The sequence below is a fragment of the Molossus molossus genome, unplaced genomic scaffold (genome assembly GCF_014108415.1).
Source record: "Molossus molossus isolate mMolMol1 unplaced genomic scaffold, mMolMol1.p scaffold_m16_p_6, whole genome shotgun sequence".
Taxonomy (NCBI): Eukaryota; Metazoa; Chordata; class Mammalia; order Chiroptera; family Molossidae; genus Molossus; species Molossus molossus.
Window position 1 is genome coordinate 99,260,764 of NW_023425399.1, and position 19,569 is coordinate 99,280,332.

The window sequence follows — 19,569 nt, forward strand, 5'->3', positions numbered from 1 at the left end:
TAACTCTGCATTATATGACAGAATTAATAATCTTAAAATCCAAAACGTTTTAGGAAATCGGCAAGAAAACCAACACCCCAACAGAAAATTTTGCATAGAATACAAGTCACAAAATAAGAACTACAGATGAACAACGTATGAAAAACTACTCCACCTGACCATTAACCAAAATGATGCAAATAAAACTTTATTAGCACTAATATTATCCATCAGATAAACAAAGGTATAAAAACTGACAAGACCCTAACTAGGAAGGGTCTGGGCAAGCGAATCCGCTGCTTGTGGGTTCAGACTGATGTATCCTTTCTGGAGGGCGGCTGGCAACACCTGCTCAGAAGGTTTCATGAATAGACTCTTTCTTGGCCTCGGGAAACAGTCTCACAAACTAGGAACAATACCGACTCACCGAAGCTATAAATATGAAAGTAAAACATGACCCAGAACCATATTTTTGGTCAGGCAGCTACACACAGCGTTGTGCTGATCTAAGACAAGGCACTTCACCGACTGAAATACATATGACTGCCTTTATTTAAAACTGTGTGCTGGAGTCTGTCTGGGGTTACAGCCCTTCAAAATGTCATGGTTATCTATGTTGGTGAGGTTTTCATCTCTGTACTTTTCTGATGTTAGTTTCTCTTTGTGTATGTATATATTGATCAAGACTCCTTTCTTTCTATGAAAAGCTTTTATGTATATCAATCTTACTCCAGTCAACAACTATGGTGAACATGATGAGACTAAATTTCCAAAAGGTGGGAAACAAGGGGAAACTGAGTGTTGAAAGTTGATTTTTATCTCATTAAATTCTAGAGTGGATGGCCCCCTTCACCTTCTGCTGAGTTAGTGGTGTCTCTGGGGGCTCTAATCAGACCTCCCTCCGGGAGCCACTCTGAAGACTTCCCAATGGAGAAGTCCCATCCCCTTAGGACACGTCTGCTCTGCATATAACCCCCTCCCCCACCAAAGCAGCACAGGGAACAGCCGATAGCAGAACAGCAGAGGTCACCCAGCCTGCTGCAGTTTCCAGATCAGACATGGGGACCTGAGCGCAGAGTCTAAACCCTGAAGCAGAAACGCTGGCTCTCCAGCAGTTGTCAGGTGAATCTCCCCTCAAAACCCTCTCCCGCAAGCATGCAGCGGGAAACGCGTATGCAATTCCATGAAAACACGGTCCACAAATAAACTAGTGGTACTGGTTACAGTGAAATTGATACAGAGCAAAAACGCCCAGAACAGCAGAAAAGAGGCAGAGCTGCAAGCTCGGCATGGGAAGCGACACGTCCTGGGGTCGCATGGAGAGGGAAGGCGGCATGAGGCCCAGTGGGTCTGTTTCCCTAACTGGAGCTTGATTCTAATACTGCTGCAAGTGTCTCACCTTTACCGCTAATACGGTTTCATCTGAACTCCAAGTGTTCATGATGTGATCAGGGACCACGAAATTTCTGGCGCAAAAGACTTCACTACAAAAGTGGGTCTTTGGAGGTGAAACAAAGGATGGAATGTTAACACATTATAAAACGAGTGCTCAGTCACCCTCCTGGAGTGGACCTCAGCCTCCCCTTGAGAGGAGAAACAGACGGGGGTCTCCAACTGGTGCCCACCTAGCGCACAGGACTAGACTACAGAGGGGACTGGTCTATACTTGCACTCTCCAATAGGGCACCACACGGGGCTCTTTAAATTAAATTCATTCACGTTAAATAGCATTACAGCGTCAGTTTCTCAGCCACACTAGCCACAAGACTCCCACAGGGAACAAGCCAGACAGAGGACATGCCACTGTACCCCAGTTCTCCGCCGGACAGCGCTGGTCTAGGTTGCTCTCCACTCTGTGGGTCTGCGATTCTAGGATACACAGGAGGTGCTCAAAAAATATCAGTTGAAAGGATGTCTAATTTATTCATGACCTCTCCCTTACCTCAGTGTGTGTCCATATTACATGGTACTACAGGACGAAAATACAGAAACATCTTCGAATGTCAACTCCCAACACACAGACTTGAAGCCAGTAATTAGAATAGATGGTGGATAGAGAAAGCCAACTTCTGTTTCCTACTCTATCTACCACAGAACCAGAAGATCTAGAGAAAAGATAAGCTAGTAACAATATGGTTCCCAGCTGGCAAGGCGAACCCCAGGAGCTACATGTATTATGCTCTGATGGAAATGGCAGCCAACTCAGAGTTAAACCCTCTACTCAAGTCCTGCCATCAACTAATGCCCTGGCTCTCAACTTCCCCTGTACGCTGGGATCCCACGGGGAGCTTTACAAACAGATACTGTGTGTCCCACCCCAAATCCTGATTTAAGTAGTCTGGCTGCTCCCTGGACTTTATGATTTTTTTACAAAGCTCACCAGGGGTTTCTACAGGCAAAAGTGAGAACCACCGAACTCAACTGCTATGAGGCCTTACACCCATCCCTTCAGTTCCTTAGATCACATTTCCCCTAATGGTAGGATGAGAGACCTCGTCCCAACAATCTCTAAGGGCCCTTCCAACTTCATTGGCCTAAAGCTTTTAGCAATTTTGGTCAATGGATGGGGGGTGTTCTTTGTGAAATTAGAAAAGCTGTCCTGCAGAGAAAACAAAGTGAAGGAAATGATATTCCCAGATAATAGGAGATCTAAGCTTGAAACCTCACTGTAGTAGCAGGTGTGTGGCTCTAGGTTCATTTACGACGTATGAAAAGAAGGTTTATATTATGTCAGAAACAAGTACTTCTTGAACCAATGTTCTGCTGCGTCTTATTCTGGAATAGTTCTGTGTATACGTCTTCTCACCCTCTTCTCCAGTCCCCCAAAAGATCGTGCTTCTTAAGGAGAACCTTCTCATTCTTCCCCTCCTACTACTTAGCGCAGGCCTCAGCTCAGAGCGGGCAGTTAATTACGTGAAAAATAAAATACACTGTGATTCATGTAAAGTTCTTATTTAGGTAGTATCAGGTTATGACGAAGTAAGTAAGTGATCTTGAAATCTCAGTGGCTTAATACCACAAGGGTTTCTCTCTCGCTCACGCTAGGTGCCCAAGGCCGGCTGGTATGGACGTTCTGCTCCCCAGGTCACTGCCTCGACACACTGCCTCCAGCCACCAGGCAGACGAAGAGACTCCCATCAGTCTTCCATGCTTCTGCCTGGAGTGATGTCCACCAATTCTACCTAGGGTTCTCTGGACAAAAGTCACCATGGGGGCCCGGCCGGTGTGGCTCGGTGGACTGAGCATCGTTCCATGGACTGAGATGTCCCGGTTCAATTCCCGGTCAGGGCACGTGCCTGGTTACAGGCTTGATCCCCAGTTACAGGCTCGATCCCCAGTGGGGGGTGTGCATGAGGCAGCCAATCAATGTGTCTCTCTCACATCGATGTTTCTATCTCTTCCTTCCTATCTCTCTAAATAAGCAATAAAAACTTTTTTGTTTTTTTTGCCCTGGCCTGTTTGGCTCAGCAGTAAGAGCGTGGGCCTGCGGTCCAGAGAGACTTGGATTCGGTTCCTGCTAAGGGCACATACCTCAGTTGCAGTTTGTCCCTGGCCCTGGTTGGGTCATGCGGGTGGCAGCCACTCAATGTGTCCCTTTCACGTCGATGTTTCTCTCTTTCTCTCCCTTCCTCTCTCTCCCTCCCACTCTATCTGAACAAAAAATGGAAAAAATGTCCTTGGGTGATGATAAAAACACACACACATATATTTTTTTAAAAGTTACCATGGGGTCCGGCTGGTGTGGCTCAGTGGCTGAGCGTCAACCTATGCACCAACAGGTCACCAGTTCTATTCCCAGTCAGGGCACATGCCCAGGGGGCCTGATCCCCAGTGGGGGCCATGCAGGAGGCGGCCGGTCAATGTTCTCGCTCATTTATGTTTCTGTCTTTCTCTCCCTCTCACTTCCTCTAAAATCAATAAAGGAATAAAAAAGGTTTTAATAAAAATTTTAAAAAGTCACCATGGGGTCCCACCTAACTGCAAGGGGATTGAGGACTATGGAGTATTTAGACACCAACTCTGCCATGGTAAGTGTTCCTGCTTCGGGAAATCAGCAAAAAACTAGAGGGAGCTCCCCAAGAGGATTCCAAAAAAAAAGTGAGGTTGAGAGTCAAGGGAGAAGGGGCAGTGGGTGAAGTATCTCACCATAATTCCTAACAGATGTCTAGAGATTCTCGACCTTGACGTTTTCATGTTGTAAACCCTGGACTGTACACATAGCACATTCGGGAAAGTTAGGTTGGAAGCTCCATGGAGGTTCCGATGTGCCATTTCCATGGCTCTGGAAACAGACCCTGGCATAAAATAATTGCTCAATAATAATTGTTTTAATGAGTAAGTAATGAATGAATGATGATGCAAGTAATTAGAGGAAGAAAAAGGTCATAATTAAAAAGTCTGAATTATAAACATTACAGCAGCATAAAATATGGAGTCAAAGTTAATCTTTTAATTTCAATTTATTGCTGGGAACGCAGCTTCCACATTCTGTTAGCATCATGGAGTCCAGTTTAGTTTTGAGGTTGGTGTTCATCAGCAATAAACAGTCAAGACCTTTTCCTCTATGGGCTTAAACCAGGGTTTCTCAGCCTTGGCTCTGTTTTTCATTAGGACTGGATAATTCTTTCTCGGGGGAGGGGCAGAAGTGGAGGCTGCCCTGTGCATTAGAGGTTGGTTGCCAGCACCCCTGCCCTCTACCCACTACATACCAGTAGCAAACCTCCCTCCTCAATCATGACAACCAAAAATGTATCCAGACATTGTCCAATGTCCAGGGGTCAGGGAGGGGCAATCACTGCTTTGCCCACCTGTAGGCAGAAGCAGCCAGGGAAAATATTGTAACTGATGGAAAAGGTCATGAATACAGCAGGGAACAGGTCAATGACAATAAGCAGACAGACATCCATCTGGAGACTGATCAGGTGGTGATGGTTGCACTACAATGTCAATGTCAATGCACTTCGTGCCACTGACCTGGACACTTAAAAATGGTGAAGATGGTAAATGTTAGAGGGCTTGGATATGCCGAGACATAGGTAGAGCACTTTACTCTTTTTAAAGTTCACGTATTCCCATCTTTCTCTCACCAAGTCAGGGCCCCTTGCATTCAAGGAGTGCTTGCCTTCAAGGTGGCTGCTGGACACTGGATACAGAATTGAAATGCCAAACCATGGAAACAGGGATGTTTTTCCCACCACTAGAGGGCAGGAGCTGAGCAGTTTGGAAGGGGGTGGGGCAGGAGAGAGAAGGCCGGGGGAGGAAGCTACATTTACCACCAGTGTGCATTCACCGAGAGGCTTGATCCAGACCAAAACGGAGTACTGTGCTAAGGACCTGCACGCATCCCAGCTGTGGCGAGGAAAAAAGACCACACTACCCTTCTCCCCTGAGAAGTTTCCCATCTTCTCATTGGATTAAACATAGAACATGTTACATTGTACTAAGTGAAACAAGCCAGAAACAAAAGGACAAATATTGTATGATTCCATTTCTATGAGGTACCTGAAATAATCAAACTCAGACAGAAAGTACAAGAGAGATTACCAGGGACAGGAGGACTGGGTGGGGGCAGTTATTATTCACTGGATACAGAGTTTCCGTTTTGCAAGATGACAGAGTTCTGGAGATGGATGCGGTGATGGCTGCACAGCATGGAAGTACCGCAGCCCCCTTACCGTGGGGGTAGGTCCCAAGGCGCCCAGTGGATGCCTGAAACCTAAAAGAGTACTGAACCCTATATATCTTTTTTCCTATACACATATATCATAAATGTTAGTCTAAAAATTAGGCACAGTAAGAAATTTAAAATAATAAAATAGAACAATCATCACAATATACTGTAGTAAAAGTTATGTGAATGGGGTCTCTCCCCCCCTCTCTCTCTGATAACTGATCTGATAACTGAGACTCTACGAAGTGACTAACGGGCAGGTAGAGATACAGTGTGGGGACCCTGGACAAGGGGACGATTCACGTACCAGGGATGGAAGGGGATGGTGCGAGATTTCATCACGCTACTCAGAATGGCATGCAATTTAAAACTTATGAATTGTTTATTTCTGGGATTTTCCATGTAATACTTTTGGATCACGGTTGACCACAAGTCACTGAAACCGAGAATATGAAAGCACAGATGAGGGGGAGACTACTTGGACTTTATGCCACTGAATTATGCACTTAAAAATGGCTAACATGGCAAATGTTCTGTTCTGTATATCACCACAACAAAAATGAACACACAAGCAAGCAGCAGGGGAAAGGAAACATTGTAGAGAAAGACTGAGGAGCTTGACCACCGGAACAGAGGGCACAGGTTAGCAGTAGGTGGAAGCCAGGGGTGAGGAACGTTACTGTTGTTCTAGAGGAGAACGAATTTATTTGGGGTCTTTGCTGCTGCAGTTAAACCCACACAGTCGAACTTCCGAGGGAGGAGCAGGGGAGAGGGGCTGCCGGGCAGACTGTGCAGCCAGCCTGGTAGGTCGAGGGTGGTTTCAGCGGCACGGAAGCTATTCTCCAAGCACTCAGGCCCCACCTAACTTCTGCGCTCCTGCCTCTGGTCCACAGCCCACCGAGTCACTCCTAAGGACTGCCCAGAGAGCAACAGACAAACCGCAGCCCGTGAGCAACCTGGAGGTCGGATGTTCACAGAACATTATTCCTCCAGAGCTGCTAGTCTCCAGCCCCAGGCATCCCTTCTGATTACATGCTGACCATCCATGTAGCAGGGCGGGGGTGGGGAGGGTCTCCTGGGCAGCTGCCAGGATTAGTCATGCAGGACAGAATTCATTTGCAGCTGAGGAGGCACGCATCTGCTCTGTTTTGGCAACACAGATCATTCCTTACCACCTCTTGAAAAACACCCACCCACTTAAAAGATCCACTGAAATGAAATCTGTTGGAGAAGATAAACCATTCGAGTGGGCGAACTAATTTCATTTTGTTTCGGGTGTGGGATGGGGAGTTATTCAACATGGTAAACATGATTCCATGTGTTGGGAATTTTGCTTCTCAGTTCCAAACCCAGAGGAGGCTGGCAGAGTCAGCCTGCCAGGAAGGGGAAGGGGAAAGCGCACACCTTGGAGTCAGCATCTCCTAACAATTCATGGTTCCAGTTTTACCAACCTATGCTCAGGTTGAGAAAAACCGAAGTGAGGAGGGGAAGGATGGCCACTCTTCCCACTACGCAATGAGTTAACCACCAACCACGGTAGATACTATGTCAGCAAAGCATAAGACACGGTCCATTTATCAAGCAGGTCGTTAACTATCTAGAAAGACAAGACCAAAATACCTGAAAGAAGAGAAACCATTAAGCGAGTAAATGATCAAAGGCTCAAGAGGGGCACAAACTTAGTGCTACTGCCCTTCAGAGGGAGGCAGTGGTCACTCCAGCCTCAGCTCCAAGCAATGCCTGCTCCGCAGCCCCGTAAACTCAACCTATCCCAAAGCCAGTTACTGATTTCTTTCTGCCACTTCATTCAAAACCTGTTTCCTCCCAGGCTCCCCACTGTAAACCTCACACAAATGACCTCTGCCTGCATCCTACTCATGTGTCCCCTTCTCCAATGGTTCCCACCAGGTGCACTGGCCTGTCCTTCCCTTCAACACACCCAAGGGACACACTGATGCCTCAAAGCTTTGACACACACACACCTGCCTGGGCACCCTCTACTCTGGGCCCACCGCACCCTGAATCTTCAATGGCTGGCTCCTTTCCTCCTCCGTCACACCCTCACCACGGTGGCTCGCTCCTTTGGGCTCCCTCCCACGCTCATCCACTTGCTTCTGTGACTGCTGCAGCTTTGCCACACTTCTGTGTTCATTCTCCCTGCTGCCTGCAGCGCGGAGCTGCTCGCCCAAGTGGCAGGGCCACAACCATTCACCCACACCCCGCCCCCGAACTCAGCACAGAGGAAGCATTCAGATACTTGTGAAATGCACAAATCACAGAGAAAGTTGGTCACCAAGGCTCATGAAAAGAGACACTGAATCAGACATAGGAAGAATAGGACTTCACAGTTACTACCTTGTCTTCCTTTCCAACGAATCCACCTGAAAGTCAACTAATGAGAAAGAAATCTCACTGCAGCAGCCGGCACATACTGAATGCCAGTGTGCCAGGCTCTACTCTGAGTCACGTAGTAACTCATTTTATTCTCCACAGTGCCCTAGGCAAACTATCACTGATAAAGTAACAGGCACAGAAAGACTGCTAATTTGCACAAGGACACAGGCTAACAGGGGCCAAGCCCATATCCCAACCCAGGCAGGCTGGGCCAGGGCTGGTGCTCCCACCGCAGTACCATGCGCTGTCTCCGTAGCTGCTACCCCATCACCTCCCACGGATGCCTCCCCATGGAGGAAACCTCCCCCCACCCCCATTCCCTCCACTCCACTAAGAAGATTCCGGCCTCAGCCACCCGTGATCTCCCAGCTGCTAACACCAAGGGGCACTTATGCTATGTGACATCCATGGAGCAGTTTCATGGTTTAGCAATGTCAGGTACATTATCATCAACAGCGACGAGAAAGAGGCCGGCAGTTCAGAAGCTCCATCTGCAGGAGAAACCCAAGCCCCCCAGGTACCATCCAGTCCTGTCCAGCAGACCCCAGCAATCCCATCCCCAGGACCCACACTTACAGTTTCATCTTCCAGCCTCAGCTGGAGGCTCTTGTCTCCTTCCTTGTAGTCCTTGGTTAATTCAGCCGAGCGCCACACTTCGTCAGGGTCAGGGATCCAGACCCTTGTGTACTGAAAGATTCAAACAGAAGAAACTTAGATACAAGATGAAGCTTTCAGGTTTCTAAGCAGGTGCCGCTATCTATGGGGGCCCTTGGGACAACTGAAGCCACCTGGACATAATCTCTCCCTTCTCATTTCAAGACACAAGGTGACCCAACACCATGATAACAGATAAATAACTCCCAGGTAACAGAGGGCACCCTCTAGATCCTAAGAGAATATCATAGATCAGTGAAATTAGATTCTACCAGGGAGACTTCCCAGCCTGCACCTGGTTTTATCCAGAGTTTTGTGCCATCATTTCCAAGGGGGCACAAAATAGTGGGGGGGGGCAATGTGCTGCAAACAATAACATAGCAAAACCCAACAGGACAGCATAGCAAACCTTCCAAACTTGGGATCTCAGCTCTGATATTCTGCATTCAGAGACAAAGCCATTTCCCACAGAAGTGTAAGAAAGTGGTCAGCAAACTGAATGTGTATTTACATACTCCTAAACTGTCGGCAACCTCAACTTATTTGAGTCACAAACATACCCCCAAATCTCATTCAGCCTTCCTCGGGTCTTTAAGCCAGCCTAGACCTGGGGAGAGGACAGAGCACCTCAATGTAACTCGGGGATCCTCCACCTCGAATGCACATTCAAATTCCCTGGGAGCTTTGAAAATCAAGACTGGGTTCTGCCTCAGACCGGCTCAGCAGAACCTGAGGTGACATAAATGCTCCCAGGTGAGAGTAACAGGCAGCGGGGGAGAACCCCTGGTCTGCTGCTCTAAACAGCAGCAGCTGGATCCACACCTGTCAGACAAACTTCCGAATTTCTGTTCCTTCGACATGTGATTTCCGCAGGGCCTTTTGCTTTAGAAGCTGCCCCGTGTGCAGGTGCACACGCACACACGTGGTTTCGTGGACACAGACTGTTCTTAACAGACCGGAAACGAATGGCTCTTTTGACCGAAGGCCAGCCCGGGAGTGTGCCCTGCTCAGCACCATCCACGCTCCTCGCAGGGGAGGCTCCACGCACAGATGCTGTGCCGGTCCGTTGCTTGGACACAAGCAGCTGCAGGCTTTATTCTGGCGCTGCCTTGTTCGTGTTTTCCTCCAGGTGGTCACTGGCCTGTTGTGAGCAAGCCCGTGGCCCTGCTGCACTTGCCTCCAATTCGAGCTGAGCAATGAAGGTCATGAGGCAAAAGACAGAACACTGATCACCAGGAAAGCAAACAGCGGCCTCTGCCTCCCTGCCACCCCGGCTCGGGAGACAAAGCCAAAGTCGTTTTTGTTGAAGAGGAGAAAATAAAAATTTAATTAAATATGCATGGGAAATTCACACAGGCACAAAAATCCAAAGACAGGCAGGCAACGTCGGGTCCACAGACCATTTTGGACAAAGGAGAAAGAGGGGAGGGATGGGGAATTCAAGTTCAGAGGTGAGAAAGGGCGATTCACAGGCAGTTGCGGAAAAGCAGTACCCACGGCAGGAAACCCCGCTAGGCAGCCCAGAGACCAGGAGACACGGGTATCTAGACAACAAGCCTCTGCCCGGAACCGGCTCCCACTATTCATTCCGATTAGACTGAGGCGAGCATCCTAAGACCTTCCTGAAGCAGGGTTTTCTGCCTGAATCTCTGGCCAGGAAAGGCAGCGGGGTGTGTGTGTTTGGAGGAGAGGATGGGGCGATCATCAAAGTTATTTTCTGACTCTTATTTCTTAATAAACAGCTTAAATTCAATATCCCAAAAAGGCAGTATCAGGGTGACAAAACACTGGTTCCCTTCACTACATCCTTCTGCCCTTTCATTCTGTTTTTATGCAGAAACTTCTTGAACTTCGACCTCTCTTTCACTGTGGGTCTATGTCCTTCTTTTTCATTTCATTGTGCTATCTTCTCTCAGGATCGCAGCATCCTCTTAATCCCCATGCAGTAGGTCATTTTGGTGATACCACACAAAGCTGAGCGTAAGATCAGGGAGCAGAGGGTGGGGAGGGAGATCTTCAAAGATTACAAAGCCTTATCTTGTCATCTGCCTGACTCTTCGGTCATGACAGTGGAGGCCATTTAACTCCTACCTGTGAATTCAACTCAACTTCTTAGACCAATTTCCATAAGTGGTAGGAATTCATAAAACCTTGGCCGGCAATATCAAATGAGGTTCATCTAGCTTTTTGCTCTCTGACTTTGTACAACAAATTAAATAATCATTCTTGTGACCAAACTAGTTCTAGGAACTGGCTCCCTCCAGGAACTCTGTCTATGCCCTGCTAATCTTCCGTCCCCTGAAACTGGGAGGGATGTTTAAACTGGCCATTCAGGTCCAAAGTCGTTTGTTTTGGACATTATAGAGAGTCACATTGCCCTGGCTGGTTTGGCTCAGCGGTTAGAGCATCAGCCTGCAGACCAAAGAGTTGCGGGTTCAATTCCAGTCAAAGTCATGTACCTGGGTTGCGGTTCAGTCCCCAGCCCTGTTCGGGTCGTGTGGAAGGCAGCCAATTGATGATTCTCTCTCTCTCTCTCTCCCCCCCCACCCCCCCTCCATCCCATTCTGTCTGAGGATAAATGGAAAAATATCCTCGGGTGAGGATTAAAAAAGAATCACGTTCACAGAATGTTCTCTGCTGGACTTACTGCAAGGTGTTACTTGTGTCTTTACAGGAAGATACTATAGAACGTATCGTCTTGGAGAGCTCTGGAGAAAGGCATTAAGAATATTCTGAGGAGCCCTGGCCGGTTTGGCTCAGCGGTTAGAGCATCGACCTGCGGTCCAGAGAGACCCGGGTTCGGTTCCCGCTAAGGGCATGTACCTCGGTTGCAGTTTGTCCCCGGCCCTGGTTGGTCGTGCGGGTGGCAGCCACTCGATGTGTCCCTTTCACGTCGATGTTTCTCTCTCTCTTCTCTTCCTCTCTCCCCCTCCCACTCTATCTGTGCAAAAAATGGAAAAATATCCTCAGGTGAGGATAAAAAAAAAGAATATTCTGAGGATAGCCCAGCCAGTGTGGCTCAGTGGACTGAGCACTGCCCCATGGACTGAGAGGTCCTGGTTCGATTCCCGGTCAGGGCACATGCCCAGGTTGCAGGCTCGATCCCCAGTAGGGGGCGTGCGGGAGGCAGCCAATGATGTTTCTCTCTCACATCAATGTTTCTATCTCTCTAAAAAAATCAGTAAAACCATATTTTTTTTAAAAAAAGAATATTCTGAGGTGTACTCAGAGAAAACCTGGAGTGTTTGCCGACCTTAACTGTCAACACTGCTTCTCCCTCAGGTGTTCTAACTCACCTCCTCCACCGTCATTTCAGCCCGCCATCCATCCAGCTGCGATGACTTGTAAGACCCTGTCCCCAAGCTTCAGGTGAGGGACCTTTCCTTAGCCTCGCTACAGTTTCCACCCCTCTGAGTTATGCTCCTGTGACTTCCTCTCCATCGGAGGGAGGACAGCACACCCAGAAATTCTACTCGACTCAAAGTCTCCACTGAGTGCAAATCTTTCAGGAATGGCTCACCATAACAGAGGGATAACCCAGAAAAGAATGGGGGTGTCCCAACAGAAACTGAGTGGGAGTGACGTGTGATCAAGCTGAGCGACATCATGGAAGCCAAGTCCCTGCTCTCCCTCGGACTCCTCTGGCCTGCACCCTGCACCCCACGTGCCACTCACTGAACAGTTGATTGCCCCCAGCCCTGGGGAATCTCACTGTCTGGCTCTGCCTCTGTTCGACTTGTACTTTGGGAGGGCCCACCAATCTTCCCAGTTATATAAATCTCCTCTCTCTACATACACTGAAAACACTTGGCTGGCAGAAAGTCGGCTTCTATATTTTCCCATACCCAGCATCAGGGGCAGAAGGGGACCCCAGTGATACTTCAGGTCTTTGCTACATCAAGTAAGGACCTCAGCTTCCCCATTACCTAGCGGCTCTTTGGAAATGCAGCATCTCACCTCCACCCAGCCACTGAATCAGAAGGTGTGCGCCTGAGGACCTGCTGTCAGCACCTAAAACACAGCCTCGTGCTTTCCAGCCTTCGTGCACAGGTCAGCAAGCACGGCCTGGGCCACATCTGGTGCGCCCATGAGTTCAAGAATGGTCCTTGAATTTTTAAATAGCTAAAAAATTTCCAAAAGAATGATATTCACATAACACATGAAAGTCAAATTTTGCTGTCCATAAATACTTTTATTGGAACACAACCACACATTCCATGTTCTGTCTAAGGCTGCCTCCACACTTCGGCGACAGATTTGTGTCACTGCGACAAAGATGCTACGGCCCAGAAGCTGAAAAGACGTACTGTCTGGCCTTTTGCAGAAAAGGTTTGTCACCTGCTCCCGTTGTACATGCTGCTTCCTCAGCCCAGAATGCCCATCTGCACTTGTCCGTGTGGGCAGGGGCCAAGTCCCAGCACCAGCTCCTCGCTGAGCTCTTCCTTCCCTATGCCCTCGAGTGCGCCCTTCCCAGCCTAAGCTGCTTCAACCGATTCTTCTGTGATTAACTTCATGGTTTTACAGTCATTTCTTTCATGTCAGTTTCCTCTCACAATTTCAGGACCTTTCAGGTAAACTACCGGGCATCTTTGTATCCCTGGCATGTAGAAGATGCTCAAAAGATGTTCGCCGACACAGGAATCAGTGAGGAGAGAGTGTGCACCTGGTTTATACATAAAACATACTGGGATAAGCACCATGTAATCCAATACAAACACGAGATCTATCCCCCGACCTTAAGGGGCTTGAAATCTAGTTGGGTAGATGGTTCACATAAAAATATACTCTAAGGGATGATGTGACTGTTTCCCTGAGAGGGTGATAGTTATTCAGTGAGGGAGGACAAGATGAGGAAAGGGAGGGCAACAACAGTTAATGCCAACTTAGAAAGAGAAGGAGCAGATGGCCAAATTCTCCTGGAACTTTGTAAAGGACAGTGCGTACCACAAATCTGATCGAGCAAGCTCTAGACTCAAATCCAATAAGCATGTGAGCATCTAACATGAGCCCTCTGTGCCGGATGCGGTCACACCTCCTCCATCTCCACAGTAAAGACACACGTGGCTACACACTGAGACAGCAGTTCATTGTTACTCCAGAATAAAGTGAACCCTGGGTTGTGAGTGCGGCAATGGGTGACATCTGCAGGCAGGTCCCCTCGGCTACCTGCCTCCCCACCTTCATCCTGCTTCATAGATCCTCAGCTTCATGTGCCTATGAATTACTGTGCAGAGCTGTTTACCCAACGTCACGCATGCCACACTCAATGAGCGATGTACAGGACTTCCAAGGGCAATTTTCACCATAATCACATTTTGCTTTACGTGCTGCCTTTGCAAACAACCCCCACCCCAGCTCCGGCCCGCGAGGAAGATGCAGTGCCTCTGTAACCCAGAACAAGGAGGAACATGATGGGTGCAAAGTAAACAGCCAAGAGAAAAGATTCAGAGAAGGGACAGACAGCGCCACAGTAGCCAGCCAAGCCTGGAGGAAGACAGACAGACGGGATCGGAGCAGTGGAGATGGAACGGATTTGGAGGAGAAGGGGTTCCTTCAGGGTGATGAAATATTTTTAACTAGATAGAGGTGGTGGATAAACAACACTGTTTTAAATGCCAATGAATCGCCCACTTTACACAGTTACTTTTCTGTTATGGGAATGTCACCTCTCTCCTGGGTTCTCCCTGCTAGTCTCTGGGAAAGCAGTAAGATAAAATATATACTTTTAACAGAAAGCCATCATCTCTGTGAGCCAAACAGACATGCTCTAGAACCAAGGTTCTTTGTTGTCTCTTAATTTGCTCACCTTTAAGGAATTCCTTCCAACAAATCCAATCTCTAGGAGCTTTCCTGGAGGCAGCAGATTGAAGGAAGGACAAACTTACATAACTCAGTTATAGGGTTACACCACTGGTCTCCACCCCGTTTGAACAATGCTTTATTTCATCATATCAAAGTAAACAAAGTAACAAGCGCACTGATACGGAGCAGAGCTGTTCTGCTCCCAGCTCACTTCTTCCATCTCTGCAGGCCCTTCTCAGACCCTCTGCTGGAGGGAGTGGCCACCTGTGGCCACAGTGCTCAGCCCCTGGGGAGCTCTTCCAGCTTCTGGAGCGTGCTGGGCAACCTCTCAGGCCCATCACATCAGTCTCTGAGGGTGGGAACCCGCAGTGTCTTTTCAAGTTCCCCAGAAGCATTCAATGTGTGAGCGGGTTTGAGAACCACCCGTCCATGTGCTCTGTTTTGATGACTGATTTCCCGGGTCCCACATACCCTCAGTGCCCGGGGGCTCCTCCCCATCAGCCTGTGATGGACCGTGAAATCCCAGCCATGAATTCTTTCTCCTGAGCTGAAGCACCATCTCCAGAAAGCCCTGCTGAAGTGTGTACACAATATTGAGAAGAGTGGGGCATTTGTTCACTTACATTAATTATCATGCGGTATGGTGCCGTGGTCGAGTACGTGGGCTCCAACCACCACTAACCGCTTGGGTAGGCTGACGAACGGGTCTGGGCCCGTCTCCTCGGTTGTACAAAGGGGTAAACGTCAGATGTTCACGAGGCGCTCCCAGAATGAAACGAGATCCCATGGTATCCGAGTCTTTACCCTAGCGTCAGCAACAGTGATGACGATGTTGCTGTATACCGTTTGGTCTAGAAGGCAGGATCCTGATGGGACCTTGCACAGGTTTAAGGGATGGGAATGAGAAAATAACAGGCCTAAGGTGTTCCACACTACTGGGATCCTCTGGATGTCCTACAGTGATAGAACATAGGTAGCCATGGGAGGCAGCCTTCTTCCAAACCCCTAAGAATGATCTGCAGATCTAAAAACAAGCCACACCCATGTCCCACACTTGACTAATTAAGATTACATCTTTGGGAGCAGGCTCAGGCACTGTGGTTCTTTTTGGCTTTGTCTTATTTTAAGCTTCCCAAGTGATGAACGTGCAGGCCACCCAAGTCAAAACCACTGTTTCAGAGTGAGCCTCAGAACCAAAGCCGACTGACTGCAGGGAAATGGGAAGAGGGCACTGGGCACACTTACTCCCTGGAATTAATAATGCCACCCCCACAGTCTTACCCCAATATAAGTAATTTCAAGTACTGTCATCACTTCATATGAAGTTTAACACTGAAGTAAGATAAGCAGGATCATCACTAATGTTTCACAGAGGAAAAAACCACGGGTAAAATGTACTAATCTGCCCAAGTTCACAGTGAAGAGCCAAGTTCAGACTCTGACTCAAAGTTTCTCACCGTCGCCCCCTCATGGAGAAACACTGACTTTCTTACAGCAGCCTGGGTCCCACTGAGTATATATTTTACACAATTCAAGTGACTTGTAATTAGACATGAAAATAAAATGCAAATGCCCATTTACAACGACACCCCAAGTTAAGTCACCAGGTAGCTTCAGAGTTAACAACTGGGCAGACTGAAGTTTGGGTTGTAACGCGCCTTGACTTAAGGCAAGGAGTCTGGGCACAGTCCCCGGGGGAAGGACAAGAGGTGACCCCACAGCCTATCTGGCAGCTGAGTGGGTACACTGCCTGGCCTTCCCACCCGTGTTATGGCACAAGGAGCAGGAGCCTGGCTCATGGCTGTGCCCTCATTCCAACATGAGGCCAGGGCTCAGCACTCCCCTCTCGGCGCTGTAAGTGACACCAGGGCTCTCGGTGGGGTGGGGAGGAGTCCTTTGGATAAAACAGAGAAAACAGTCGAAGGCATTTACTTGGGACGTGAATTTTGTTCTAGAACTCACTGGGAAAGAGGCAAGACTGGGTCGATCCGCTTCCATCGCTCAAGGAGCACAGAAGCCACCGTACTTCTCCACGCGGGACCAACCTGAGATCCACCACAGGGAGTAGCACCAACCAACCGTCACCAGCTCTGAACATGTGGATAGGCTGTGGCTCTCTGGGAAAACATACTGTTCACAAGGCAGGGAGCTGACACCCGGACCACAGATGCCCCCTCACTCCAAGGCAGAAAGGATAGCACTCGGTCAAAGGACAGCACGCTGCTCCCCCAACCTTGCCTGGAGCCCCAGGTCCAGGGACAAAGTGCTAGGAGGGTAAACTGAGAACACAGTGCTAAGAGTGTAAAAAACCCTCTAGGCCAAAAAACCTGTACCACTTATAAAAAAAAAAATGGAGATACACATAGCTCTGTTCTTCAGTGAGGTTAGAAAAACACACATCAACACTTCTCATAAACGTCTGTTCCAAGTAAATGTATACATTTTGAAGCTTCCCCTTTAAAATGACAGTTCTATGGAGGGGAAGGAAAACAGAAAAATCGCTGCCAAGCCAAGCCAAGTTCCATTTTAGCACCATCACAATGGCAGCGTCGCGGTGGCTGGTAGCTGGCCGAGCGCGGCCGTGCCGCAGAACTATGCAGACACCTCTCCGAGCTGCCCCTGCAGGAAGAAGTGGGTCACATTTCACTCTTTTGCAAAACAGGAGTCTGGAGGACAAAGACTAGGTTTTGTGCCCCATCAGAGCAGAACCTCGCACAATCCTGTCCACATTCGAGGTCTAACGATGGCGCTTCACAGGCCCAGACCCCAACTGCATCCTGAACCCCATGATGGTGATTACCCCCCAAACATGGGGGCCAAAGTCCACAACATCCCCACCAGCATGTTGTTGAGCATCTGCCTTCTCACCTACTGAGCTCCGACTCTGAGAGACAGGAGAGCAAGGAGGTCGGGTACCAGCCTCAACTCCCATCAGAGATTCAGCTTCCTCATCTGTAAAGAGGGGGATGTCTTCCGTACGAGGGTTGCTGTTATGATTAAATGAAATTATGTATATAAAACATCTAGGCCCTGGCCAATTTGGCTCAGCAGTTGAAGCATCAGCCCGTGGACCAAAGGGTCTCAGGTTCGATTCCCGGTCAAGGGCAGGTACCTGGGTTGCAGCTTCAATCCCCAGCCCTGGTTGGGGTTGTGTGGGAGACAACCAATCGATATGTCTCTCTCACATCAATGTTTCTCTCTCCTCCCCCCCCTTTCACTCTATCAAAAAAAATCAATAGAAAAAATATCCTCAGGTGAGGATTAACAAAAAAATAAAATGTATTCTTTAGGATAATAAGAATGCAATGATTTAAAAGAAATAAAATGGGGTATGTCCATACAAATCAGTTTTGTAAGGCTGCAATGTTAAATCCATTAACCTGCTTGCCAAAGGAGCTGAAAAAGATTTACTCAAAGCTGGTACATTTTGTGCGGCTAAATATACATCTGAATCCTGTTGAGAAGCTAACGCTTTGTTGAAATCCTACTTCCAGCAACATGACTACAGCTCCTGGACTATAAATTCTCTCTGTACAGAGCAATTTAGTATATGAACTAAGCAATGCCCAGACATATTACAATCTTTAAGTCATTTAATACCATCTTCATGTCCACCTAAGCTTTTTGAAATACCCCAACTTTTAAATCCATATCTGCTGTCATCACTGGTAAAACACTCGGGATCCCAACAATCAAAGACTAACCAGTATATTGTTTTCCCCCCAAAAGAAACAGTCTTCATAGTTTACAATCACTTGAAAGTCACAGCCCTAGAAATAGTTGCCATGTCAGTGTGTTTGCCTCTATTCTGAGATTTTAAAAGCGGTCCATTATGTGACCGCTCCAAGCCACCACAGCCAGCACGGCCTGAAGTCAGGGCAGGCGGAGCTACCTACCGCAAACAGTAATTCACTGGTCCAAAGGAAGCAACGGAGAGGATGCACAGGGACACCACTCTTTTCCGAGGAAGATTTTACAGAAACTGCCCCTTGCATCCGGACACATGCGTACAGCCCGGTTTTCCCTTGCTCTGTCTCTGACAGATCACCCATCTTAGAACTTAAAATGCCCTACACACTTCCATTGGGAACTCAGGCCGGCTCTCAAGCCCCCCAGCGTCCCCGCCCCCCAGTATTCAAACACTTCCCAGTATTCAAACACTTCATTTTTGAGGCTGATTCACTAACATTCTACAGCTGTTGTACGTGCCCCACAGGTTCCAAGGTCTACCAACTGGAACATGGCCTCTAGTTCATTCACGGGTACTTACTGAACACCTACCACATGACAGGCACTGTGCAAGGTGCTGGAACACAGTGGGGGGAAAAAAGACATGTCCCTGTCGCCAAGGGTGTCAGACCACATCACATGATTAATCCGCTGAAAAAGGCACACCTGCTTGGATAGCACAGACGTGCACTGCATACCACGGGGACCTAACCTAGCCTGGTCATCAGGAAAGGCTTTGCTGAAAAAGCAAGATCCAAGCTGAACCCTGGATGAACAAGGAGTTGGCGAGGCATGGTAAGGAGAGAAGAATGTTCTAGGCACAGAGGTTATCTGTGTGGCAAGCCTGGGGTGGGGAGGCGGCCAGTATGGGTGGGACAGAGGAGGAGGAAAGAGCTCAGAATGACACTGGGAGACCTGCAGGAGCCATGTGACAGTTCCCACCCCCCCACCCCCATTGATTTTAGAGGAGAGGAAGGGAGAGGGAGAGAGAGCTAGAAACACTGATGACAGAGAACACTGATTAGCTGCCTCCTGCATGGCCCCCACTGGGGACTGGGCCCACAACCTGGGCATGTGCCCTGACGGGGAATTGAACCAACGACCTCTTGGTGCATGGGCCAACGCTCAACCACTGAGCCACAATGGCAGGGCATGACAGCTTTTTTATATCATTCCATGGCCAACACAAATGTATGCATGCATTTTAAACATGAGGAGAGACATGGTCCAAACTGCATCATTAAAAGATCGGTACTGCCCTGGCCGGTTTGGGTCAGCAGTTAGAGCGTCAGCCCGCGGACCAGAGTGTTCCAGGTTCGGTTCCTGCTAAGGGCACGTAC

At 48.4% G+C, this 19,569-nt stretch overlaps 1 protein-coding gene across 2 annotated transcripts in view; it reads right to left on the reverse strand.

Annotated features, from left to right (window-relative positions):
• The window catches only part of MYO5B (myosin VB), a 303,619-nt gene that overhangs the window by 169,513 nt on the left and 114,537 nt on the right, over positions 1-19,569 (reverse strand). For both annotated transcript variants that reach the window (XM_036245270.1, XM_036245271.1), the window contains exon 2: positions 8,621-8,731. In XM_036245270.1, the coding sequence (XP_036101163.1) occupies positions 8,621-8,731 (111 nt within the window). The remainder of the gene's footprint in view (positions 1-8,620; positions 8,732-19,569) is intronic.